Genomic DNA, 26,715 nt, shown 5'->3' with positions numbered 1-26,715 from the left:
AAATCCAACTAAAATAAACTGTGTTAAAGTTCATAAATCAGAAGATAAAAGAATTCTCGAGAATGTATGTAAATCACAATAATATTTTCATTTTTCTTATGTTATTTATTATTATTCTGATATCAAAACCTCCACATGCTCTCAATAAATGTAGGATTTTAGTTCATGGCCTTTACCAATAAAGGCAGGAAGAAAATAAAAAGTACCTAGATACAGTAGTTGGGGAGGGGAAGCTCGCGCGTGTCAGATTAAGCTTTTATAATGTATAGGCTTCCGACATATTGTGTCTAGTTATCGTGGTATAGAAATCAGATTTCTCATGTGGTGGGTAATTTTTTTTAAATATTGAAATGTCATCGGATTTCTCAGATTAAGATAGGAGATGTTTAGTATGCCCCAAAGAAGCATCCATATAAAGCACTGACAATCAAAGGTTAGGTAAGCCTGTAAGGACATTTTAAAATATAAAAAAATCCGCCAATTTTGGCGTTGTGGTGCTGCAACGTGGTTATTGTGTTTCGGCCCTTTAGTGCCTCTCTACTTTGGGCCCATGATAACCAATACAAGCAATTACGCATTGCCAATAATCGACATCGATTGTAACTACCACGAAGCTAAAACAAAGTTTGTATTAGCTTCATGGTGCCTACTATTAAGACATCTAACATCTTCCTAATCATGGTGACAGTATCGCCTACCATGAACGACGTCTTAGCCCGGCCGCACATTATCCGAATTTCTGATTTCAGACGCTCCGCCCCGCTCATACATTTTGACACGTCAGAATTCTGAGAGTATGCGGGGTCCACAACAAAATGTATGAACAGAGTGCGTTCCGAAGGCGAGGCGTCCGAATTTATTGACGGATAATGTACGGCCAGGCTTAATCATACTTCAGATCTTACGAAAATATCAAACATCCCGTTAAATTTCAGAAACCTCCCACAACTGTCCGGATATTCGACCGCAATGACTACTACAGCGTTCACGGCGCGGACGCCGTTACAGCTTCGAGAGAGGTGTTCTCTTCCATTGCCAACATCAAGCAGATGGGCATCGACCCTAACAGACTGGATTACCTCGTACTTTCGAAAGGGAACTTCGAGATTCTCATACGAAAACTACTGTTGGTGAGTACTGAGTATACAAGGTGTAACAAAACTAGTGATAATACTTTACGGTGTGTTTGTGTGATGTGTCCCTATAATATAGAGTTCACTGTAAAAGTAGCAGCGCTGAAAGAGCAAAATTTTTTTGTGATTTGTGTGGGTAAGATTCCGCCCCCGCGTCATGAATTTTTCCATACAAAGGTGACAAAAAAAGTTACTCTTTCATTTCAATTTCAAGAACTCTATAATATAGATGACCCACATACCCCTAAAGTATTATCACTTAGTTTTATTACATGTACTTACCTACAAATTATAATATCCACTCTATTATATTCTTGTCTGTCGAAATGTTTCTCCAACGTATAAGATAAGGATAGCATAGCACATTAATTTGCTTGATTTTTTTCGGCGGGCGCGTTTCAAGAGTCTGGGAACAGTCATTTTAATTCCACAAAATGCATTTGCTGACCTTGGTCAATACCTGGAAAGCAGACTGTCATCACTCATCAGTCATCATTTACACCACCGACAGGATATTTACTGGTTTTAAAGTGGCCTTGACATACAAATTGATATTGGGGGCTTACCAAAAAATGTTTCATTTCGATTCTAAGATTCTGTTCTTTCCAATCACAATATGTCAAGATAATATTATTATGACTCATTTCTGACTAATTTATTAACGATTTTACATGTATATGTAATTATTTTTAGGTAAGAAGGTACAGGGTTGAGATATACGTATCAGAAGGATCTAAGAATTCAGATTGGGCCCTAAAGTATAAAGGATCGCCAGGTTTTCTGTCGCAACTGGAAGAAATACTGGGCGATGGTCTGGGAGCGTCGAACGACAATACTCCGTGTCTGATGGCTGTAAATATCAAAACCGATGCTGTTAGTAAGGTAAGAACTTTAAAAGCAAGTATCGAGATAGGGGGAGGCTAGTATGCTACGATACTAAGGGCCAGGCCACAACACTGCGTTGCGACGTCGCATCGCAAAAACAAAATTACACAGAAATGCAATGCGATGCAACGAAAACAACGCAAAAATTTCATTGGAATGTCCACGACGCATCTGCGACGTCGCAGATTTTTACGATGCGACGCGACGTCGCAACGCATTGTTGCGGCCTGGCCCAAACGCATTATGTGCCACACAAAGCTATACAAGAGTAAAGACGGTGACAGGTTTCACTATGTCTCCTACTTCGTCGTTCCGACGAAAACCTACATCCGACGACGCAACGTACCTATCAATGGAGCAATATATTAGTGATCGAAGAGCAAGGCATATTGATATTGGCATAATATTATGTCATAGTTAAATCATACAGCATACTGTATGCGTTGTTAAAACGTTGCGTCGGGAAGTCGTCAATATGACACTAAAAGTGTTCGCCTCACCGCTGCCATTCCGGTGTAGCGTGGCCCTAAGGGGCTACCAAACTCCCTTATTTTGCGACGCACCGGAACGCAACGGAGCAATGTGGCAAAAACCAGGAAACTTACCTTCTTATTTATTGACTTATTTTTTATGCCAATGCCAATGCTTGACAGATAATGTTTCATCGAAACGAGTCTGTGTTTATTTTCGTTATTGGAACACTTATAATGAATACGCTTCTTATCTAAACTTGACCATGATAAAACAATAACTTATGTCTTTCATTATATCAATCGGGGAATAATTGCAAAAGTTGAAATCGAGCGAAAGGCATGATTTAGTTACCCCAGTTACCAAGCTCACAAAAATTTGGCCAATGTTATATCGCTTCTGGACTACTACGAAATTAAAACTAAACTTAGCAACTATACTTTCATATCAGTAATTTTAGCGGCTTAAGGATTAAGAAGGTAACAGTCAGACATACGGAATATTGAATATTATGAAGTATTAATGTACATTATTACTGTCCACATTTTCAGACTCGTCTACTAGGAGTGGCGTGTTTAACATTAGGCAGCTACCAAATGTCGGTATCGGAGTTTACCGACGACGATTTGCTGACCGAGCTCGAAACTATCACCGTGCAACTCGCGCCCTCCGAGTGTTTAGTTGTACAGACTGATACTGATGACGTAAGTAAAACAACATTGTGTAAAACATAGGCCTTTATGTGTGTGCTTAACATGTTTTCTTTCTTAAAAATAATTACAGAAAGAGAAAGCGTGCCTACTGTCTAGATTTTTTGTACGTACACGCACTTTGCGAACTGCGTACACATTGTGCGTCGCCAGTCAACTCAAAGTTAACATTCAATAATAATTTTTCTGAATTATTAAGTGTCATATTTTGTGATTCAAGTACTTTTTGGATAATAATTAATATTCAATTATATATTTTCCTCATGAATACTTAAATTGAAGACCACACGGGACCAACAAGGAATGTCAAAAAAGTACAATTAAGAGAAAAACTGTTTTTAAGGTTTGAAAGTCTATATTTCTTTCATTTTAGTCTCTTTTAAGTGAAATATTGAAACAACTTATAACTATGTTAACATACGAGGGCTGCTATTTATGTATCCGGAACTGGCCACTTACAAGAACAATATTTAAAAAGTAATTACAACATTTGAAAATAGAACTCTTTGGTTGAAGAATACATTTTGTTTCATGTGACTGTCAATTATTTTTCCATTGTGGCGTCATTTTGAAAATTGCGTGTCTTCATTTGCCATGGATTTAACGCGTGAACATTTTCGTGCAATGATTTACTACGATTTTCGGCGTGGGCTAAATCAACAACAGTGCTTTATTCAACTCACCGCAACTTTTGGAGATGAAGCACCATCAAAAACCACTGTTTATCACTGGTACAGTGAGTTTAATCGTGGGCGGTCTATGCTCACGGATGAAAATAAAGAAGGTCGCCCAAAAACAGCTGTTGTCCCACAAAATATAGATGCTGTGCGGGAACTAATAATGCGTGATCGTCATGTTACATATTGCGAGATAGAGGCGTCCTTAGGCATAAGTATGACGAGCATACATAAGATATTACACGAACATTTGGCTGTAAAAAAAATATGTTCGCGTTGGATTCCGCACAACTTGACAATCGATCAAAAACGGGCTCGTGTCGATTGGTGCAAAAAAATGATAAAAAAATACAACCGTGGTACGTCAAAAGCCGTTTATAATATCTACACAGGTGATGAATCTTGGATCTATGCATATGACCCCGAAACTAAACAACAGTCAACGGTGTGGGTGTTCCAAGATGAGCCGAAACCAACAAAAGTTACTCGTGCAAAAAGTACTTTGAAGCAAATGGTCGCCTGTTTTTTTGGAATTAATGGACATGTGGCTACAGTGCCATTAGAGAATCGTAAAACGGTTAATTCTGAATGGTATACGACCATTTGTTTACCAGAAGTCTTTGAAGAAATAAGAAAGGACAACCGACAACGCAGAATCATATTACATCACGACAATGCTAGCTGTCACACCTCAGCTGAAACAACTCAGTTTTTGGAGGGTCAAAAGATCGAATTGACTGGTCATCCGCCGTACAGCCCTGATTTGACACCTAACGATTTCTTTTTATTTCCATACGCGAAGAACAAATTACGTGGTCAACGTTTTTCGAGCCGCGAAGAGGCTGTTGATGCGTTCAAAATGCACGTTTTGGAGATACCTCAATCAGAATGGAAAAAGTGCTATGAAAATTGGTTCCAGCGTATGCAAAAGTGTGTCGATCATCGCGGCGAATATTTTGAAAAGCAATAAAACCATATTAAATGATATATGTTTGTTTCTTTTTTTAATTCCGGATACATAAATAGCAGCCCTCGTAATATGCTTTGTCTGTACTTCTAAAACTTGATTTGTTTAAATAAGTTTTAAGTTATGGTTCAGAATCTGAAATTAGTGACTAAACTCCATAGAAAAAATTAATTATCTATGCCATTGACATTCCTGGTTTTTGTATTGCAATGACATTCACTATTACAGCTTAATTATAAAAAAACATTAAAAATATTTAACATTTCTATGTTACTTTTATAATACATTAAATAATAATAATATATTTAAAAATAATATATTAAACATATATATTTAGCATTTTTTTTAATATTTTCGCTTTAACTTCTTTAAAACAAATAAAGTGTCCAATGACAACGACGGTTTTTAACGTTTGACGCGCGGACATAACCGTTTCTTGCCATGGACAAACAGATACAAATTTAACTGCGATTATTTTACACAATTCTGATTTTTGTAATAGAATCTTTCCCTAAAAAGCTAACAGATGGCATTAAAAAGTCAGTTTCATCACTTTCACAAAAAAGGTGACATTCCTTGTTTTTCCCGTGTGGTCTTCAAATGTTAACCGATATACTTGTCTTTTACTTTCTTTTTTATGAGCCTATGCTGTCCAACTGCTGGGGAAAGGCCTCCCCCATAGTCTTTCAATCCTCTTGATCCAACGCAACCGTAGGCTAACCTGGCTCGTATTTATCTAGCTCATGAGTCATGAGTCATGACTATTCACGCCATCTTTTTACTTAAATTAAAAGTATTACTTTTCAGCACAAGGCATTGAACAAAGTGATGGAGAGGACCAACGTCACAGTGACCAAGTTGAAGAAGAGTGAGTTCTCCACTGACGGTCTGACACAAGACTTGAACAGGCTGCTCCAGTTTAAAAAAGGCCAGCAGGAAGATGCCAATGCGTTTGTGGAGACGAGGAAAGAGCTTGCCATGACAAGTCTAGCGGCTGCCATCCGGTATACCTCGCTGCTCTCAGATGCTACTAATTTTGGAAGGTAACATAAAGCAATTTCCTTATTTTGATCAAGGAATTAGGAAAATACATACATGTTTACAAAATGAAAATTTTGCGTATAACTCAACTTATGAATGAGTGAAAACCAGTGTCATGACGTTATCTACTATTTCCACGGAACTGAATAAGATTATCGTATCGTAGTTGACCTTAGATTCTATACCTTAAACTTTGAATACCCAACAACAGCAAAAGAAAGTAATGATGTCCGAAATCTATGCAAGCATGTATGTTTGTTTCACTGTAGTGAGTACCGCCGCTACTACTGATTCGATTTAAAGAATGCGTCGTCAATAGATTTAGAAATTCCCAAGTTACTTTATTTTTATTATATTAGAGCGAATTTACAATATTTAGACCTGTAGATGATTCCTGGGCACTAACCAGTATATAACAATTGACTCGAGTGCAAATAGTAAACTAAAGAAATACAAATCGGCCAAGTGCGAGTCGGACTCGCGCACGAATATAATTTTATTTTGTTTTTAATATTTTTTGTTATAGCGGCAACAGAAAGAAGTACACAATCTGTGAAAATTTCAGATGTCTAAGCTATAGCCGTTCTTGAGATACAGCCTGGAAACAGACAGACAGACAAGAAAGTCTTAATAATAGGGTCCTATTTTTACCCTTTGGGTACGGAACCCTAAAAAGGACAGTGTCAGTGAAACATGATATAATATTAAATTGAAATTATATTATCAATGCTTTTGACATACTGATAAGTGATAACTGTTTCCGCATATTAGATTAATTAGTATCATTACTCATCGATCTATTGAACTTTACTTCACTAGAAATATTATTTAATCGAAAAGCCATGTTTAACACTACCGTCTTTTGTATGAACTTCTAAATTCAACAACGATACTTAAGCCTTATTTAAACATCAATAATTAAACTGAAATTAGCCAATTGAAAATTTACAAACTTAATAGCTATGTCCACACTATGCGCTTTCGTCTTCAATTTCCGTCATCATCTTTCATTCAACTTTCGTTTTCGCCCATTCGATAACTGAATGCGTCAACGAACGCAACGCCAACATTGTCATTTTTGTTTTTTGGATATGGTCAGAGGACATGCCTATGTAGGCCTACTACGAAACCGTTTTGCGACACAAACAATCGGACGAGAATGCCGCGTCCTGCTCTAACTACGTTATTTCACGTTTGTTAAAGTAGGACGCAACATTCTCGTACGATTGTTTGAGTCTCAAAACCGTTTCGTGGTACCACGAAACGGTTCGCTGTTGACTGCGCTATAACGCATGCTCTTGACGAACAGAAAAAGGCACAGTGTGGACAAAGCTATTAAGGTTTAAATGTAGTAGTGATTTTATTTTCATCAAACTTTAATAATATATTAACAATACTAACTGCCGAACTCCGAGAATCGAGATATTAAACAAATTACTTAATGATTATAGACTTTGACAGAAAGTTAATGGAGTGAAGTCAAAACCATCATTGAATTAATATTAAGCAATCATTAATACATTATTATAGAATTGCATAAAGGAAATATTACTGATTATATTATATAACAAATACAATGATAGTTTTCTCTAGAATGTTCTTATTAGTGCTTTGAACTCTAGATCGTTATGTTGTTACTTGTTATTATTTTATCGCACTTTCCGTTTTAATACATCGCACTTAGGAGGAATGTTTTGGTTCGTGATTATGAGAAACAATTAAGATAACAACTCGTAGATGATTCCGTGTAAAATGTATGTATAAAAATCTTGTGTTTTTGAAATATAGCATTTTTCACAGAATATAATATGATACTTACTTTTGTGTGCAGTGTAAATCTTTTGCGTTATTTTCTGTTTTTTTAATTTGTCAATGCAAACATTTATAATTTATGAATATAAAACAGTCATCGAGATACTTTGTTTTTAATTAAAGCCCTTACAGCTTTGTAAATCTGAATTGCTTATCCTTGTATTTAAATGTACCATCGAAAAAAATTTTTATGAAAAGTTTATGTCAATTCAATGTTAGCTGTGATCGGTCGGATGGGTTTGAAGTAACGCGACCAAATTACTTAGGTCCGCCATCTGCCTAGGAATCAACTTCTCTGATAGTACATACTATTGTTATGTTTAGTTGGTGCCTTGCTGATGTTATACATATGAAGGGACCACTGCAATAATGATTGACGTCCAAAAAAATTAAATCTTGATGCCATTCGGTCACTTGAAATAAGATCATTAAAATGTATTTACACAATTAGTAATATCGCTTGTAGTCTCGTGATAAATATGTTTTTTATACTTCGGCTACACGGCTCACAGGCGTTTACTTCAAAATAATCTTTAATTCCAAGTTTTGTTACACCATTCTAAATTTAAAACCCCATTATCTTAAAACTTTTAATTCCAAGTTTTGTTATACCGTTCTAAATTTAAAACCCCAATTATCTTAAAACTACCAACTTATGACATTCATCATTATTGCAATGGACCCTTCATATACAAATTGCCTATTGCAGGTTTCACATATCCTCCATACAAACGGACTGCTTCCTACACATGGACGCTGCAGTCCTCTCCGCTCTAAACGTGTTCCCTGAGCTAGGTGACACTAACAATGCGCCCTCCAGAAGTCTGTATGGACTGCTGGACAGATGCAGGACTCAGCAGGGCAAGAGGTACGGTTACCAGGGATTTTATATTTAGTATGTAGGGAAGAAAGGGAAAGGGCTAAGTAATGGACGTATGTTTCTTTGTCGATTGATATTTAGCTGTTGTCATTCACTGCCATAAGTAAATATTTGTATCTTTTTCAAAGCACACATTATTTTAGCCGGATACTAATATTTTAAAGACACAATTAGGTCAATGAACGAATTTCTCCCCAACATGCGACCAAAGTTTTGAACTTTCGAGGCTAACTCATCTTGCCACTTGCCTACTAATGCAATCTGGGTTTCTCCCCCGTTATGACGCAACAATATTAGGTATTATCCACTCACTACTCGTTCAACATGATAATCTTAATAATATTTTGTACAAAGCATATAAAACTTTATAAAATAAAGCATTATAAATCTTTTAGACTCCTCGCCCAATGGCTCCGTCAGCCGCTCCGCGACATAAACCTGATCAACCTGGTCAATGAACGAATTTCTCCCCAACATGCGACCAAAGTTTTGAACTTTCGAGGCTAACTCATCTTGCCACTTGCCTACTAATGCAATCTGGGTTTCTCCCCCGTTATGACGCAACAATATTAGGTATTATCCACTCACTACTCGTTCAACATGATAATCTTAATAATATTTTGTACAAAGCATATAAAACTTTATAAAATAAAGCATTATAAATCTTTTAGACTCCTCGCCCAATGGCTCCGTCAGCCGCTCCGCGACATAAACCTGATCAACGAGCGGCAGGACATTGTGCAGGTGTTCACCACCAACTCGGCGCTGCGGCTGCAGCTGCACGACGAGCTGCGCCGCCAGCCGGACCTGCAGGCGCTGGCCAGGCGACTCACGCGCAAGAAGGCCAACTTGCACGACTGCTACAGGATATACCAGGTGCTGACCACGTGTAGACATCGTGCAGGTGTTCACCACCAACTGGGCGCTGCGGCTGCAGCTGCACGACGAGCTGCGCCGCCAGCCGGATCTGCAGGTGCTGGCCAGGCGACTCACGCGCAAGAGGGCCAACCTGCATGACTGCTACAGGATATACCAGGTGTTGACCACGTGTAGACATCGTGCAGGTGTTCACTACCAACTGGGCGCTGCGGCTTATGTCAAGGCTGTCGGGTTATGTCAATTCAAGGGGCTAACAAGTCGTAATCTATGGGATTGACATAACACAACAAAATTACGTAGATCCGCCATCTGCTTACAAATCAACTTCTCTGATAGTACGTTATTATTAGTCATCGTCAATATCATACATCTTGTACACATGCGACATTTTTATGGTATACCCCATTATTTTACTGTCCAGAACAAATCAAAAGTGACCTGAGTGAACAACTACTTCAAGAAATAATTTTGTCCAATTTCAGGCAATCAACAGACTGCCGTCGCTATTACAATGTCTGGCGGAGTCCAACAACGCGACAGTACATTCCGCCATAGCCGAGCCGATATCTGAGTTGAATGACGATCTGGATAAGTTCCAGCAAATGATAGAAACTACAGTTGATATGGATGCTATTGATAGAGGTATTAATGTTACTAAAAAAAAATAGTTATACAACTAATTCGTTATAAGATGTAGTAGATTATTATCTACTACATCTTATCTATGTATCGCCTCCGTGGTCTAGTGGTATAGAGCTCTTGACTCGGAGGTCGTGGGTTCGATTCCCGCGTTGGAAACATGTTATTTCCAAGTTTGGTTAGGATAATGCAGGCTGATCACCTGATTGTCTGACAAGTCAGATGATCCATGCGTCGGATGGGCATGTAAAAAGTCGGTCCTGCGCCTGATCTCTCGCCAGTCGTGTCGGTCTTCCGTCCCACTGGGTTATGAGAGTAAAGGAATAGAGAGTGCTCTTGTGTCCTGCGCACACACTTGGGCACTATAAATTACTCCTGCGGAGCTGGCCTTGGTTTCAATGAAACCGGCCACCGTCACCGAAACCGGTGTGGGAGCTATTATTAGTAGATTATTAGTAGTAGAATTAGTCATTGTTTTCTTCGTAATACCTGACTTACAAACCTACCTGTTTGCATGTTGTATGAGGGCTATGCGAAAAAGCTGTCACACGAAATGATACCAATGTTATGTAGCCCGTACATAATGGCTTACGATGGTCCAATGCAGGCTACGCCATTGCGCGCCACGCCTGGCAATCGGGAAAGGCACCTTTAAAGGCCCCAGTTCGCAATGGCCTGTGATGGGCCAAGCTTCACAATGCACAACTGTAGGCCACGATCACTAAACTTGGTGTTTACACAATGGCGCATGGCTCATTGCTGCCTGGCAAACCAGTTGCGATAGACGTAGAAGTATTTACGGCTGCGGCTATTTATTTTTATACTGTTATGGTCCTAATGTCGTTGAAACTAAGGTCGAATTTCGACCATTGGGCGATCTCTAGTAACAATAAAACGTCGTAGTTACTTTTCTAGTATCAACTTTTTTAAATGTTATCTTTCAATTTATACAGGGTGTAACAAAAATAAGTGATAATACTTAAGGGTGTGTATGTGTTCCTTGTAGAGAGTTTACTGTGAAAGTAGTAGCGCTGAAAGACCAAATTTTTTTTTCACTTTTGTATGGGGAAACTCGTGACGCTCGGGCCCTTACCCATACAAAGGTGAAAAAAATTTTTCGTCTTTCAGAGCTGCTACTTTCACAGTGAACTCTCTACAAGAAACTCGTACACACCCTAAAGTATTATCACTTATTTTTGTTACACCCTGTATAATGTCATCTCTATTTTAATTTTTCAGGTGACTTCCTAGTGAAACCATCATTCGACGACCAGCTACAAAGCCTTCATGAAGAACTGGAGAAACTCCAAGCGTCAGCCGATAAGGAATTGAACCGCGCCGCTAGGGACTTAGGTCTAGATGCTGGAAAAACTATAAAGATGGAGTCCAATCCGCAGATTGGGTTTTATTTAAGGTAATTTTACTTACAGTAGTTACGGACTCCCAAAATATTAAAAAGATAATTTGCCTCTTGTTTTTATAACATTAAAGAATAAAGAGAATCCATGCTGCTTTGGTCCATACTAATTAGTGATTACTGACAACGCAACATACTACAAGTAAGTATATTGTATTCGCAACATATCACAAGTATATGTTGTAGTCATAACTAGTAATACAGCTAGCATTACTCTTATTTACTTTAGTTATGACTACAAAATGTTTTTTACACTCACTATTGTATGCATTCTTGTTATAGTTATTTTAAGTTTTTTCCTTGTCTGATATGTTAGAAAAGACGCTTGACAGAAAAAGACACAACACACTGTATATTTACAGTGTTGTGTCTTTTATAACAGCTATGCATATAAATCTATGTACACAGTTTCTTAGTAAGGAGGTAAACAAAAAAAGGGACTAAAACTTCACACGACCATTTGTCTATTTTAGAGTGACTTTGAAAGAAGAGCAATCCCTTCGTGGTAACAAAAAATACAAAATAATAGACGCAGTGAAAGGTGGAGTGAGGTTCAAGACAGACTCGTTAGATAGAATCACGGAAGACCACACGGAAACTAAGAAACTGTACGAAAAGGAACAAGACAAGGTTGTTGCGGAAATTATAGGGATAGCCGGTAAGCACTTTTATAGTTATAGTTTTAAAAATGTAGGAGCCTTTTCAAGTCATAACAATTATACAATTTTATTAAAAGATGTGTCTTTATTTCACAATATAACATAGAAAAGAATTGTTATTGCTAAAAGATTTAAACATCATATTATTATAGAATGGTATAAGTGAGTGTGTTCCGAAACTTACAGTTTTGGTAGCAGAGACATCAAATAGGCACTGGCCAGTATACTGTTTAGACTTTTAGGCTTAGAAATACGACCATTTTCTGGTATGACATTAATTATTCTTTTAAATTAATAATTTTAGCCCTTACTAATAAAAAATTGCAGCATTAGGGTCACAGCACACATATCAATTTGAAAATGGAACGGCGCCGTATCGCCTCGAGCCGTTCAATATTGTTTGTATGAAACTCTCTACTGCAACGCACACTAAGCGCAATCGTAACGTAATCGCCTCGCCTCGGAACAGGCTCCGAACCGAGATGCTAAGCGTGGTCAACAAGCTTACGGCTCGTCGTCCTCGTGCTTACGTCTTTTCGTCCACCCTTGCTTCAAACTGATCTGGGGCCAGCTGGATCTGGTGTCAGCTACTGATACGCTTTGGTTACGTGCATACGTTAGGTTAGGTTACGCCTGGTTGACTGCGAGGCGAAAGGCGATAGGGTGACAATCCCATACCGAGTTGATATGTGTGCTGTGACCTTTAAACTATTCAAAGACCGCTGGCCTTGTCTGTTGCATGACTTTACCAAAGTATCAGACAAAGATAAGCAGTTTTTATTTTACGTTTTACTTTACGTACTACACAATATTTCATTACAGCCGGCTACTCGGAATGTCTTTTCTCTCTATCGCACGTAATATCTCGTCTGGACGTGCTAGTGGCGTTCTCTGTGGCGGCTTGTGCGGCGCCGCATCCGTACTGCAGACCGATCATCACTGAAGATGCACAGGAATTGGTCCTAAAGGAACTCCGACATCCGTGCCTAGAGGTGCAAGACGGGATCTCGTATATACCCAACGACGTTGTTTTTGAAAGAGGTAACATTTATTTTGAATTTGAAGTAAGAAAAAATCTGAAAAAAGATGTGAGTAGAATCTGGGCAAAAATATGGTGCAAATGAGATTATGCTATTGAATATGAAGATTATATTGAAATATAAATCAAGGTTAAAAGTAATAGTTTAGATCAGGGTTCCTAAAGTTGATGGGGAGTTTTCACTTATTTGTGTTTATTTACATAATCAATCTACGTCTATATTATCATATGGATTAAGATCTAATTCTTGTACGATCTACTATATCCATTCGCTTCATTCGCTCGTAGGATGAGCTTAGAATCAATCTGATATTAAAGATATAAGTGTCTAAATACACTATGTCGAATTTCCGCGGCGGAAGTTCGGCTTGATTCCGCCTGCAATGTATTTTATATTACCGATGACACATCATGCCGAAACTCCGTCGCGTTATATTATATGCGTTTGACATTTCTGACGTAATCATGCGGAATTTCCGCCGCGGAACTTCGGCATAGTGTGTTTGGACACTGAGACGCCTACTTATACGTTATTTCGCTAGTTTAATTTTACTCGTTGGTCACAGATTCGTGTATAATGCACGTCGTGACGGGAGCGAACATGGGCGGCAAGTCGACGTGGATGCGGTCTTGCGGTGTAGCCGTGCTAATGGCGTGTGCGGGTGCGCCCGTAGCTGCGGCGAGCGCGCGCGTGCCGGCGCTGCGGGCTGTGTGCGCGCGCGTCGGCGCCAGCGACGCCGAGCAGCGCGGCCACAGCACCTTCATGATCGAGATGATCGACACCGCCAACATACTGCGGGTATGACTCGCCATTATACACAGCGGCAGTAATCTAAGATGGCGGTCGTGCGGCGCCTGAGGCGTCAGCACCCATTAAGTAAAATTATTTTTAGTTGTTCTTGTAATTTGATATGGTTTCTCAGTTAAGAATAGGCGAATATTTAAGATGGCTGCGACATTTAAATTGGGTCATTTATATAGTTCAGAAAGTTACACCATGCATTTTTTAAATTTGTAAATGTTATAGTAGTCATAATTTTCAGACCGCAACATCAGATTCGCTCGTACTAATCGACGAACTCGGTAGAGGAACTTCCACCTACGAGGGCTGCGGCATAGCATGGGCCATAGCTGAGTGAGTTCTTTTCATTTTTAAATATTCACAATCAATAAATAAGCTATATAATGTATCGGATAAATTTATAACTTCACTTGACAGGAAGGTAACATAGGCTGGCTTTACAGCTGTCCTAACCCATACGGAATGTCTCATAATATATTGTGATCCCGCTCCGGGTGTCCGTATTGCCAGCCTGTACGGGTGTCCCGGATAGCTGTGAAGCTAGCCGTAATATAGTAAAGTAGGTTTACTCAATTATTTGTTATCAAACAGGAAACTCGCAACGGAGACGAAGTGCTTCTGTCTATTCGCCACTCACTACCACGAGCTAACCCGGCTCTCCTCAATCCCGGGGGTTGTCAACTCGCACGCCGAAGCACAAGTGGTCGACGGCAACCTGCTGCTGCTGCACAGAATACAACCCGGCCCGGCCGCAAAGTCTCTCGGACTACATGTAGCCAAACTCGCTGATCTGCCTGAGTCTATTATTAAGGTATCATAAAATGAATTTTAATCATTAATAATTTGATAGTGAACTTTAAAATCCTTATGGGTATTGTGAGGATGAGCGCAAGTACCATCGAGGAAATTGATTCCTAGGCAGTTGACGGACCTACATCATATGGTCGGCTTATGTGTTAATGTAAGCTGTGATCTGACGGATGGGTTTGAATTAACGCGACCAAATTACTTAGGTCCGCCATCTGCCTAGGAATCAACCTGATAGTACAAGCCAGTAGCAAGTGTTTATGGGCGGCGGCAAACGCATACCAAATACCAGGTAACTCGTATTCTCGTTTTCTCATTGCATAACCCAGTTTAACTCGATGGTCAACCATAACTCATTACCATAATATTATAATAATTATATCAAAAAAAAAATCTAAGCAAATAGACCGGAGAGTATAATATAAAATTATTTTTTACAGTATGCTGAAGCAAAACAGGCGCAACTTGAAACTAATATGTTTGAACTAGAATCGACTATGAAGAACAACGAAACGGCAGAGGGTCAAAAAATTATAGTAGAGTTCCTAAAAAAATGTAAACTTGCACAAGAAACCCACACGTCCGACGAGGCAATGATGAAAGAAATAAATAAACTTAAAGACTCTTCTTTAAGTTTATTTATTATAGTTATGCAGCTAAACAATCCTTATGTTAAGTCAATTTTGTCTATTTAAGTACCTACTTATAAGGAACCTCATTTGAATATAGGTTTTTCAAATTCTTGGGTGCTTTCATTTACTACGCGATGTAAACGATGCCTCATCATATTATTATTATGATTACATAAGTTCATAAGCGCTGTTGCTATATCAAAATGACAGGCGTGATTTATGATTTTTGCATGCCATTTTATTACGGTAACTATTTATTTCAATACTATTACTAGAATTTAGATTAATATTATGCCTTCCGTGAACAGTAAATTAGTTGTTCTAATAGGGCCGGTTTTGGCAGTATCAGCGCCCTGGGCGAGATTTCTTCAGCGCCCAAGGTGCTGTAGTCCTAAAAAAACCGGCCCAGTGCGAGTTGGACTCGCCTATAAAGGGTTCCGCAGCAGCAATAATGTTTATTTTTATAAAATTAAAAGGTTTTTGATTTATTTTTATATTGCAGTTGATTTAATGAAAGTTAAATTAAGGTTTTACATTTATTACGTATAAAAAAACTACTTGCTAGATCTCGTTCAAACCAATTTTCGTTGGTAGTTTTTAAAGCAATGTAGATCATATATTTTTTTAGACTTATCATGCCCTACTTTAGAAGTTAGAGCCCCCTCTAACTTCTAAACACACATTTTACCACTTTGGAAGAGTCTCTCTCACAAACTATTCAGGTTAGAAAAAAACTACATTAGAAACCTCAATAATATGATTTTTGAAGACCTATCCATAGATACCTCACACGCATAGGTTAGATGAAAAAAAAAATTCAGTTGTACCTGAGGACCCTTAAATTTTTTAATATTTTTTCAATTTTTGTATCAAAATCTTAATGCGGTTTACAGACTACATTTACTTACCCAATATTATAGCTTTTATAGTTTCGGAGAGAATCTATAAGGGTTCCGTCTTTTGGCATTTGGCTACGGAACCCTAAAAAAGGCGGCTCGACGCCCCTTTTTATCCGGCGCCCTGAACTAACAGTAGTTTTGTAGGTAAAAATGGCGCAATAATGTGATAATAATGTAGTACCCAATGAAATAATAAGTAACTCAAGTAAACACAATGGTTTGCATATTGCATATTGCTATTAAAGAATGACAGGCATTTGTGACGATATCATTTCTCATTTTTGCCTCCCACAGCTTACTGAAAGATGTATCCGTTTACTAGTAATTAGTAAATAATCAACATCGGAACTAATAACAATTTAATGAAGTTCTTAATCTTTATCCGGCATAATATAATAGTTTCTTCATTAAGTAGAACATACATCTAAGTATATTTATGCCAGATTGTGCTACGTAATGGTGGTACCGTACCTATTAATAATATTTTAATGAATTATATTATCCTTTTTCCTGCTCTGTACTATATTATTGTTCTATTTCGCTATTGAATGGTACTTACCATTAATTGGGATCTCAAGAGCAAAATATAATGTAGCGTGATGCTGTTTTCGCTTCTTGTTAAAAAAATTTTTTTAATCATCGATTTTGCTTTTCAAGAAGTGTCCAATGCTAAGTACTCACATACGGTTTTGCTCGATAGTTTTACTCGAAATCGAGCAAAAACCACCGTATGGACCGCAAAACTCACAGCTCGGAGGCTCGCATCGAGCCAGTTTGAAGGCTCGAATCGAGCCGGCTTGACAATTTTTTTGACACTAGTTTTTATTATTCGTAGCTAATTTCCTTCGAACAGGAGTAAAACTATCGAGCAAAGCTGAATGTGTGTACGAAAGCCCGAGCCCGAGCGTATGTGAGTACTTACACTTATAGTTTTCTGTAAGTTTCGGTAGCGAAAACAAGGTTTGCCAATGAAACAAAAATATCGTATATATATCTGTTATTTTTTAATTTGACATCAACGGTGAAATAATAATTAACTAATACAAAAAAAATCTTGACTTTTTAAGTTCTTTGAATCAAGGTATACTTGCCGAGTTAAAACATTAATTAAATTAAAATCAGTGCTACTATAATGTGACAGTGTAAAAATACTTCCTATTAGTTGAAATGTTACTTACAATAAATAATTCGTCGTTGGATATTAGTCTTGTCTTTAGTTTGTGTGTAGTTATTTTAACTAAATGCAGCAATCACTGTATATTCACGCACAATTAATGAAGCCGAAAAATGATGAAACACCTATGGAAACAATGTTTATTCTACATACCACAACTAATGTTATGGCATTGTAAATTTTATTCAATAAAATTCTAAGAATTGGTTAAATTATCAAAATATTGCAAAGTCGAATACAGCAACTAGAATTTCTAAAGCAGCTTAAAATATGATAATGGTTTTTAAGATATCTTACTATCTTGAATCTGATTATTTTGAAAACAAAATTTGGCAGTGGAATAAACATTACAATTTTGATACTATAATATTAATTTAATAAATATATATACCGCTCATCATTATGTCTACCTAATTAATCTTAGTATTTCCTGTTATTGTCAACATAAGTTATTTACAAGAACAATAATTATTTAATTTATAACATGAAGTCATTTAACTGAATAAACATAAATTACAAAATCTTTGAAAACACTACTCCAATTTTATTGAAATTATTAAAAATGTTCTTTCAACAATCACTATGATTCCTGAAATAAATATCACACCGAAACAGAATAGTTGTAAATTGGCAGTCTAATATCTTATTTTATTAACAAATTGCACCACATAATATTATACTGGTTAAAATTGAAAATTTTGACTTGTCGGTGGGACAAAATGATAAGCTAAAATATTTACACATAATATAATAATTATTCTTACAATGGTGTTAATTCGGTGACATGCATAAATATCATAACTTAAGTTAAAATATATTACATATTTACATTGATATGATAGTGACCACTTTATCTCAGACACAGAAATTGTTTAATAATATTATTTTGAATATATTTTAAATGTACAGTTCTCCAAAAACTTTTAGTGATATGAATGTAATAGATTAAAGATGCTTTTAACAGTTGTCGCTTGCCAGCAAGACTTTGAATAAGTGTACACAATCATTAAAACATTTTTTTTACAAATATGAGATACCGGTACACTTACACAAAATATTAGCTTTTGCACTTTTTTCTAACTAAATTTACTTTTACCTTCAGCGATGTTTTTGAATAAACAAAAATTTTACTGATGAAAAATAAACTTAGCTACTATACAACAGAATTAACACCATCGTATTCATAAATAATAAATAATTAAACTTCATTGTCTACATTTATCTCCCGAGTCCACGCGCTCCGTGTCCTCGGAGTAATAGGAAACGCCCCACCGCCCGATATTTAAAATCACAGCTGTTGCATTAATGGGGTTGCGTGGTTTCAGCACGCTAAAGGACTGTTCGGTTAAAGTGACTAGAAACGAGTCCCCGAATGAACCCTCCTCACGAAAAATACAAACGCACAGCATTTTGGAAAGTTCTCCGGCACATTGGGCATTTATTCGTCGCCAGCGCGCACTTCGCGCAAGCGACCACATGACCGCAGGGCACGAAGCATACGTTCCTTTCTTCCGCGAAACATATTTTACACAATTTTGAATCTTCCACTGAAGGTTCATCCGATGCCTTAGCTTTTTCTGTTTCGGGTGCAGATTCCGTTGGAGTTTCTTTTTGTTCTTTAGGAGCTGTGATAGTGACCGCCTTAGTGACTGCCTGCTGAACGTAGTCGCGGCCCTTGACGAGTTGGACGTAGGCGCATCTATTGAACCAACGGGCGTGCTGTTCCCAAGGTTCGTCGTCGTTTTCCCAGTCCTTTAAGCCACCGTCGCAGTAGAAGCACTTGGTTTTATCCCCGTTGCCGGTATAGAAGAAGCCCGCTTCGGCGAGATCCTCGGGTTTTTGTCGCATGCTACGTGGCCAGTCGGCGAAGGTTTGAAGTCGAGCGGCCATCGAAGCGTACTTTGCGTGTACGGGTCCGGGTAGTCGAGTTCCTGTGGCCGTGGGCGGTACTTTAGCTCCGCATTCGTCGCGTCCGTCAACAGTAGGCGGTATATCCGCGGGAATACTTCTAGCTCCGTCGTGTCTTCGCAAAAACGGACATTGGGGCGCCCAGCGTTCGTGGTCCGTTGCAGGGTCGTCACCTTCCACCCATTGCATTATTTCAACCTTACAGAAAGCGCAACGAACCTCGTCGCCGCGACCGAGATAATAGAATCCATTCTTGGCGAGCTGCTCCGGTGATAGGAATGAGACGGGCCATTTGTCAAAAGTTTTGAGCCTCTCTTCCTCGCGGCGCATATCAACTGATTCGGGTAAATAGCCAAATGTGTCGCGGTTGTCAGTTTTGTCGGAAGATGCTGCAGATGAGCTCGATGAAACGGTGGCCTCACATGCTGAAGGCCAAAAATTTCTGATTGATGACCCAGATGACTTCAACAGCTGAGCCATCGAAATTATCTCAGCATTCATCGGTGGTGCAGCATTGGAGGACACTGTAAAGAAAGAAAAGAGCTTGTTAATATGCATATTGACTATACAAGTACGACATTCCATCTCATGTAGAGCAACAGCCGGTTTCATCAATATTTCAAATCATTTAATCATATAACAAGTTTGTTGTGTCTATATCTAATAAATCTAAATTTTTTAAGTGGATGTTGTATTTAAATGTGACATATTTTGAGATGAATAAAAACATGGCGGCAAGTGTACAAGAACGGTTTCACATAACAACAAGTTCGCGGGCCGCGGCCGCAATGGCCGGGCCGGCTGCGTCATCGACATTCCATTCCCGCTCCTCCCCCTCTTCCCTCAGACCCTCACTGAGAGCACTCAGTGCGCATGCACCGAAAGGCCGCAATCAATTTTTATCTCAAAACATTAGGCCTAAAAATATATGCCCATAATAATTTTGAAATCCTACCACAAAATTATGGAAACATTGCGCATACTGTATTATTAGTCTTAACTCTTAACACAATACACTTTCTTCTGTCGTCGTATAATAATAGAGATAATATAACAATAGATATTATGTTGTACTTAAATATTATAATATATTTTAATTAAAAAAAAAAAAACAAAGTATGACGAAAGTTATTACAACCAAGAAAATATCTACAAACAGGAATAGTACGCGACATTGTATGAAAAGTAGTAAGTGTACAACGCAATGGCTGCACGAAATCCGATCGATATTTACCATTTCTGTGTTTGGTGTCGACTAATAACGGCATTTTGGCAGGTTATACACGCACTTATTTCACGTAGCACTACAAAAGCACATTGCAAGCAAAGATGCAACTATATTCACAATTACTCCTTTAAATATTTTTTTACGAGAAATGGGCATCGTAGGCGCCTCGTCTGTTGTGCCGTACGTTTTGACTTTGGTACTAAATTGATCCCATTGCGCATGCGTGCGTAGAATAGGGGAGTGTAATTTTGCTGAGTGGGGTGCCCTGGACAGCTGTGTCGTATAAGTCGGGACTGAAACAACATCGGGGCATTGTTATATTTTGGGGTCCGAATTTTGGCAGTAACTAGGAAACTAACTTGCAGCTCATAATATTTGAAACTAAAAAAAATAAGGCCAGATAGTAATTTCTGATTTTATTGAAAACAGATTATAATAATGATAATATTATGTAAAGATAATCTATGAGGCGCTCACTGTCTGCAGACTGGTACTTTAGATGTACCACCCAGGAAATTGACTCCTAGGCAGTTGAGGACCTACGTCATGTGGTCGGCTTACGTCAATTCAATGTTAGCTGTGAAATGTGATCGGTCGGATAATAGGTTTGACGCGACCAAATTACTCAGGTCAGCGATCTGCCTAGGAATCAACTTCTCTGATAGCTAGTACATAGAAATGGTTAGTAACGTTTTATTCATTCCGCTGACAAGATCATCTATGTAAAAATAACTTGTCTCAGTTTTAAGCAAACTTACTCTTATGATCTTATCTACTCCATTAGAAAGGCTATATTCTGTTGCTACGGAATAAAATTTTACAACCACGAGACACACTAACTATGCATATTGTGAACATATTACAAACAGGCGAGAAGGGCGAAGGGACGACGCAGGAGAGATGTAGTTCTCAATCAGACTAGCGTCTGGTGCGACGTTGCCAAGCCGTTCGCCGGCGACCGGATTTCATTCATATTTGAGACGCGACGTTGCCGTCTTCAGCGGAAACCGCGACCACACAACGTAAAAAAGGGCCTCTGGAATGCGACGGTACTGTTGGGCGGGTCCAAGCAGTGTACAATAAAAAAGTGACAGCTTGGAATGCGGACAGTACTTAATGACATTTGGATTAGAATTTTTTGCTCAAAAATTATTTAGGCCCAGTTTAAATTGAAATAAATCAAGAGTTATATGGACTATGCACGGACGGGACTATGGTACTAAATGAGTAGGTAAAAAATTACAAGATAATAGTTAAATAAATCTTGAGCCTAGCAGAAACATCTGCAAGATCTGATTTAATACATGTTGCTTGTGTTGTGCCTTGTTACCGGGGCATCCTATCTACAAGCCCGACTTAAGCGAGAGTACCCGAGAAATAAAACAAAAGATCCAAGGTCCATAGCTCGCCGCAAAGAGCAAATGAAATTCAGCATTGTGCCTTAAGAGAGCGGCGAGAGGCGGCGCCGGAGCGCGTGGGGAAGGGGACACGGCCGTGTTCTCATGCCTTTGGGTGGTCGGCGCTCGGCTTTCGAATTCCAAAGCCTCGCCTCTAGCGCCTACGCAGCACTATCTAGACTCCGCATTATACAATACTACACTCATTATTTCGGTAATCTCTTTCAACTTTTAAATTGACCCGTAAATTATTTAAGAAGCTATGCCGTAATTGACGGCTTATGGTAAGCTTTATTGATGAATACAAAGTGTTAGGTAAATCTAAGGCTATATTAGGATTCCAAAACCTTCATCGCAATTTAAACGATAATAATCATTGTCAATGTAAAGTGTATTTTAGCGTATAAAACTAAATAAGTAACTGAATACTGGTTTCCGACAGCTAATCACGATAATTTACATTGAATAATATCTTAGGACTTTATTGCGACAACTTTATCGTTCGTTAATCCTTTCGCTGAACAAGTGAACACATATTTTTTTAAGCAGTAGTTAATTTTGCAAAGATTTTCTGTGTTTTAAAAGAATAGTTTTTGCAAATACCCACAAAGTTTCCTTACTATTTTAGAGGGTAGTTTACATTAACTCTGCATTGTACGGAAATAGTCTGCTGTCATAAAATACTAAAAAAATAAATATATAAAAGGATGCCCGGAAATGTTATCTAAGGATATGAACATCCGCCAGATGTGGAGCAAATACAAAAACGAGTTGATGAATGAAAACAGCCATCGTTTATTCTTAACCATGAATGGGTTTATAATTAATTCCATAGAAGTTACGCTATTTTATAGTACTTATAATATTACTCAACTACGAATTACGAATGACATCACTCAGTTCACTGTAATGTTTTCATTGTAGATACATCTTATAAAACATAGAGCACGTTGAACATTATTAATAACATCAAAATTACATCGGCATCGTTAGGACTATCATTTGAGAAGAGGAATGCAATTGACTTTAATGACGGCGCGGTGTATAATAGGTGCACTCCCACGAATATCGCGGCGGTCTAACCGCATTCCAGAGTTTAAAGCATCTAGACACGTTACCGCTATACTAGACGTTTTATCGCAATGTCTCTTACTGTAAAAACTGCTACTAAACGGTATATAATCGCATTTTATTTAATTTAAGTGTACAGGTTTCATAATTAGTGGTTTTAATAATAAAGGTAAATTCAACTTTTGTTTAAGCAAAAAAAAGCGCCGTAACTACATCTATAGCATTACTTATATTATATGAACATTATATCGTTATTTATTACAAATGTCAGGAATATTTTTATTTATTTTAAGATACATGGAAAACTTACAGCTATTGTTACAATGAAATTAAAAAAACGGAATACATAATGAGGAGCCAATTAGAAGTTTTCACTAATAGTATAAAGTTGAACAAAGCAGGAATCTTTCCAATAGATGGCGTTGTTACTATTGTACTGTCCAAGAACTATATTTAACGATGGGAGACCCAAGGCATAAAAAACAATTTCACTAAAAACTCACTATGTAACAAGCTTTATTAAATATTTTTAAAACACTTTGTGATCTAAGTTAGGTTGCACCAGAGGTGTGGTTAAAGTTAAAGTTATGGTTATAGTTAAGGCTAACTTTAACTTTAACCCTAACTTTGGCCACAGAATTTGACAGATGACAGCTGGTCCGAGGCTGGAAATGAATGTGGGCGGGGGCGCTGCTGGTAAAGGAGAACTGTTTTAAATGGCGTTTTTGTATGATGACAGCGTTAGTTCCTTTTTTCGCCACGCTCATTCAAAGCCTTGTCGAGCTCAAGGTTATGGTTAAATATGGCGTCCATTTTTGACTTTAACTAAAGATTTGACATTTGGCATTGTAGTTATAGTTAAAGTTACAGTTATAGCTAAAGTAAGTTGGTAATACCCACCCAAGATATTTAAAACATTATGTAGTATACAGTACAACAAAGACCACCAGCTGTTATTGTGGTCATATTAAACTATTAGTTACGACTTACGGTACCATACTTACATGTAAATTGTAAAGTGATGTGAAAAAAAAATATTGCAATGTTTAGGAAAAACAATAATTAATTAAAAATGAAACAGTGTTGAACAAATTTTTAACCCATCGATCGTGGAATAACGAGACACAATAGCTCATGTAGGTATTTAAATTATATTTATTTTGTACCAAAGCGTATGCAATAGATGGCGCTACCAGTTTGAGTTTAATCTTGCTCTTGATACTCGCAGACTATTCTTTCTATTTATTTATGTAATTCTCTTAAACTTAATATTATCTTGTGCGAGTTTTATATATTATAATGATAATGAAAAAATTAATTAAATGTAATGAATCCATAACTAAAGTATGTAGTCGTACTTACAACATATTTTTGCAAAACAACATGATAATTGCTGAGCTTAGATTTATATCTTGAGTGGTTGCTTATAATAAAAACCTTTTTTACTAATGATATAAGTACTAAAATACTGCCATAAAAAGTAAATCAATATGTTTTGCATTTATGTAATACATATATGCATTTTGTTAACCTGTGGTTTAGCGGTTCTGTGTGTTGGTCTGCAAGTTATTTATGGGTGTAAATCCTACAAAAAAAAACATAACATGTACTAGACACCTTGTTTACAAATCAAGTGATGTCATAATTCTACTCACAAATTTGGGGCTCTATTGGGTGTATAAACAAGTCTAATAAGGCCTTGAGTTTTGTTGTTTTGTTGAATCCATTAGAAGTTTTGTGTTTTGGTATGATTTATAAATTATAAGTAAATGTTACACATTGTATCTGTATTTGGAAAATATAATAATTAATATTAATAAGTCAAGATATTATGTAGGTATTAACTAGCTAGAAACAAAGATTTCAAAATGTTCTTTGAAAAGTGATTATGTTAATAATTAATAATGGTTATTTAATTATTTGCCTTTGATAAGCAACTTGTTTGTTCTTTGTTTCTTGAACAAGAGTAGATATAAAATTGAGAATAATTATGATTATCCTTCCAAGCCATTTCTTTTAATAATAATTAAACTTGAAATAAACAATTCAGTGCTTCTCTGACGAATTTACTAAGACTAAAATTAATTAACCCGTCAATTGTGGAAAAATGAGACACAATAGAATTCCTATTGTCTCGTCACCGGTGACCGTATGGGGCTTGATGAATTTATTCATCAAGCCCCATACGGTCTCAAGCCCCATACGGTCTCAAGCCCCAAGCGGTCACCGGCGACCGCGATAACAGTAGATAAGCTATTGTGTCTGGTTTTTCCACAATCGAGGTATTAATATAGCATCTATTTACAACAAAATATAGGATAAGTATATGATAAGGTTCAATGAATCACTAAGAGATGGCGCTAGAAGATTTATTTATTACATTTCCTACATCAGAGTTTCTATCAATTCAAATTTATTCGTATTTATACAAATTTTCTTTACTGAATAAAATAAAAACTTTTTAACACTTATATGGAGGTGTTTGCCTGAATATTTAATACTTTTTAAACACTTAAATAAATGGAAGCAAAGCAGTGGCTAGGTACTGGTTGTTGTTGCAAATCATTATTTATTGTTTTGTTTTGTATCAAAAACATTTTTTGTGAACTCACTATATTAATTATCATGTTAAATACTACTTCCGTGTAACAGAACTATCGTATGCTTCTTGGAAACAGCATCAGATAAGGTACCTAACCTAGGTACATAATTTAGAAAAATGCTTCACTTTCCAAATTACTTAATTTTAATGTTTAACATACCCACAAATAACTTGTTATCGTGGTACTAACGCAACGGAAAAGTATTTTTATCGACGTAGCCGTTTCGCCGAATCATACGTCCTCGTTATTAGCCTTATTTAAGGAAAAAATAATTACCTCTTACTGTTTCCATTTTAAGCCAAAGCAAATCACAGATAGGTATCACTTCAAATCCAAACGAAACGAATGTCAAACACACACACACAATATCTTATATTTTATATAACTGTAACCACATTATTACTTATTTCTATAAACTGAAAACAGACGGGTGGCGCCTAGAACTACGCGAACACTCCCCGCTTCGATAAGCGTGCGCGGTACGGCTTACGTCAATAGCTGTTAGTGAGGTTCTGTGGTCGACTCGACTGTTCGGTGAATGTCGAAGCGAGTCGCGCGCGCTCATTCGCTACTCGCTACTCGCAACTCGCAACTTCATTCGGTCACGAATGACAAGCAAAAACCGACTTTATGGTATTGAGACTTGAGAGGACACCGGGCGTCTGGCGCTAATCGAGTCGAGACTCGAGGCTGTTTTGGCTTCCGGCTGGACCGCCAAAACGCGATTCAGCAATTCTTTGGTATTGGTTAAATAATTTTGGCTTTTTATAGGGAAGAAAAATTTATATTTTTCTTAATGAAAACGTTGATTAAGTACTGGAAGTGTTTAGATCGCAGTTAGCCTTTGAAAATGAATAACAGGTAAAATCGATTTATTTCGGTGTCATACAAAACTACAAGAAAGCTAAGTAAAAAATATAAATGGTAAAATTTTACACCATACCAAGTACCAACTGTACACGTATACAAGTCCTACTACCAAGTA

At 37.4% G+C, this 26,715-nt stretch overlaps 2 protein-coding genes across 9 annotated transcripts in view; one reads left to right on the top strand and one right to left on the bottom strand.

Annotated features, from left to right (window-relative positions):
* Positions 1–932: 932 nt before the first annotated feature.
* LOC121733924 (DNA mismatch repair protein Msh2-like) lies at positions 933–15,438 on the top strand (the record flags this gene model as incomplete). The annotated part of the gene is given in 15 exon segments (XM_042124326.1): positions 933–1,130; positions 1,827–2,015; positions 3,041–3,193; positions 5,651–5,886; positions 8,406–8,564; positions 9,248–9,460; positions 9,462–9,612; positions 9,938–10,097; positions 11,334–11,508; positions 11,985–12,169; positions 12,993–13,211; positions 13,776–14,008; positions 14,253–14,344; positions 14,603–14,822; positions 15,259–15,438. Coding segments are annotated over 15 exon segments (2,646 nt in total), but the record flags the coding sequence as incomplete, so codon positions are not given.
* Positions 15,439–17,331: 1,893 nt separating this feature from the next.
* LOC121733704 (death-associated inhibitor of apoptosis 1) overlaps positions 17,332–26,715 on the bottom strand; it is a 36,319-nt gene continuing 26,935 nt past the window's right edge. For 6 of the 8 annotated variants that reach the window (XM_042124044.1, XM_042124050.1, XM_042124051.1 and 3 more), the window contains one exon: positions 17,332–19,955. In XM_042124044.1, coding sequence (XP_041979978.1) covers positions 18,907–19,955 — 1,049 coding nt within the window. In that variant the 3' untranslated portion in view covers positions 17,332–18,906. Of the gene's footprint in view, positions 19,956–20,665; positions 20,832–26,006; positions 26,275–26,715 lie in introns of those variants that run through there. The other 2 variants (XM_042124048.1, XM_042124047.1) reach the window with 2 other exon arrangements.

This window comes from Aricia agestis, chromosome 14, assembly GCF_905147365.1.
Source record: "Aricia agestis chromosome 14, ilAriAges1.1, whole genome shotgun sequence".
Classification (NCBI taxonomy): domain Eukaryota; kingdom Metazoa; phylum Arthropoda; class Insecta; order Lepidoptera; family Lycaenidae; genus Aricia; species Aricia agestis.
The sequence above is the reverse complement of the archived record's forward strand: the minus strand, read 5'-3'. Positions and strand labels throughout refer to the sequence as shown.